Source organism: Palaemon carinicauda, chromosome 30, assembly GCF_036898095.1.
Source record: "Palaemon carinicauda isolate YSFRI2023 chromosome 30, ASM3689809v2, whole genome shotgun sequence".
NCBI lineage: Eukaryota > Metazoa > Arthropoda > Malacostraca > Decapoda > Palaemonidae > Palaemon > Palaemon carinicauda.
In genome coordinates, this window is record NC_090754.1 from 80,606,914 (window position 1) to 80,608,210 (window position 1,297).

Here is a 1,297-nt window from a genome sequence, read left to right on the forward strand (position 1 = left end):
GCCTGTACTGAGGCTCTGGCCAGTAATGAGGCTTGTTGTTGTTGTTGGGGTATTAAAGCCAACACTTGTTGTTGGCACGGGCCTTTCCCTTGGTTGGCCCGTAGTTGACTGTAAATGAGGCTATGGCCTGTACTGAGGCTATGGCCAGTAATGAGGCTATGGCCTGTACTGAGGCTATGGCCTGTACTGAGGCTATGGCCAGGCCTGTACTGAGGCTATGGCCTGTACTGAGGCTATGGCCTGTACTGAGGCTATGGCCAGTAATGAGGCTATGGCCTGTACTGAGGCTATGGCCAGTAATGAGGCTATGGCCTGTACTGAGGCTATGGCCTGTACTGAGGCTATGGCCTGTACTGAGGCTATGGCCTGTACTGAGGCTATGGCCAGTACTGAGGCTACGGCCTGTACTGAGGCTATGGCCAGTACTGAGGCTATGGCCTGTACTGAGGCTATGGCCTGTACTGAGGCTATGGCCAGTAATGAGGCTATGGCCAGTACTGAGGCTATGGCCTGTACTGAGGCTATGGCCTGTACTGAGGCTATGGCCAGTACCGAGGCTATGGCCAGTAATGAGGCTATGGCCTGTACTAAGGCTATAGCCTGTACAGAGGCTATGGCCTGTACTGAGACTATGGCCAGTAATGAGGCTACGGCCTGTACTGAGGCTATGGCCTGTACTGAGGCTATGGCCAGTAATGAGGCTATGGCCTGTCCTGAGGCTATGACCAGTAATGAGGCTATGGCCTGTACTGAGGCTATGGCCAATAATGAGGCTATGGCCTGTACTGAGGCTGATGGCCAGTAATGAGGCTATGGCCTGTAACGAGGCTATTATACAGTACTGAGGGTATGGCCTGTACTGAAGCTATGGCCTGTACTGAAGCTATTATACAGTACTGAGGCTATTATCCTGTACTGCTAATGAGGTTGCAGGTGCACGGGAAGGTTTCAAAACTTTTGCATTGAATGTGAACCTAGTAATCAAAATGACTGTAGAGATGTCACATCCTTTTAAATAAATTATAAAGTTCATAATAAACACGGCAATGAATAAGTGGTGTCATTACTATTTGGAGTATAAAATAAAGGTTACAATACATAAACAGATGTTAGACGGGTGTTGCCATAAACGTTTGGCAAATAAAGGACAAAACGTTCACGTGTAAAGGACAAAACGTTCCCGTGTAAAGGACAAAACGTTCACGTGTAAAGGACAAAACGGTCACGTATAAAGGACACGTATAAAGGACAAAACGTTCAAGCATAAAGAACAAAACGTTCAAGCATAAAGAACAAA

General features: G+C 47.6%; 1 protein-coding gene across 1 annotated transcript; it reads left to right on the forward strand.

Moving 5' to 3' along the window:
* The first annotated feature begins 217 nt into the window (after positions 1–217).
* Positions 218–805, forward strand: LOC137623619 (uro-adherence factor A-like). Its single transcript, XM_068354451.1, has one exon. The coding sequence runs from the start codon at positions 218–220 to the stop codon at positions 803–805; it is 588 nt and encodes a 195-aa protein (XP_068210552.1).
* Positions 806–1,297: the final 492 nt, after the last annotated feature.

Bases quoted from the DNA above. Each gene is read 5' to 3' on its own strand.
- LOC137623619 (XM_068354451.1), top strand. From the start codon at position 218: ATGGCCTGTACTGAGGCTATGGCCTGTACTGAGGCTATGGCCAGTAAT.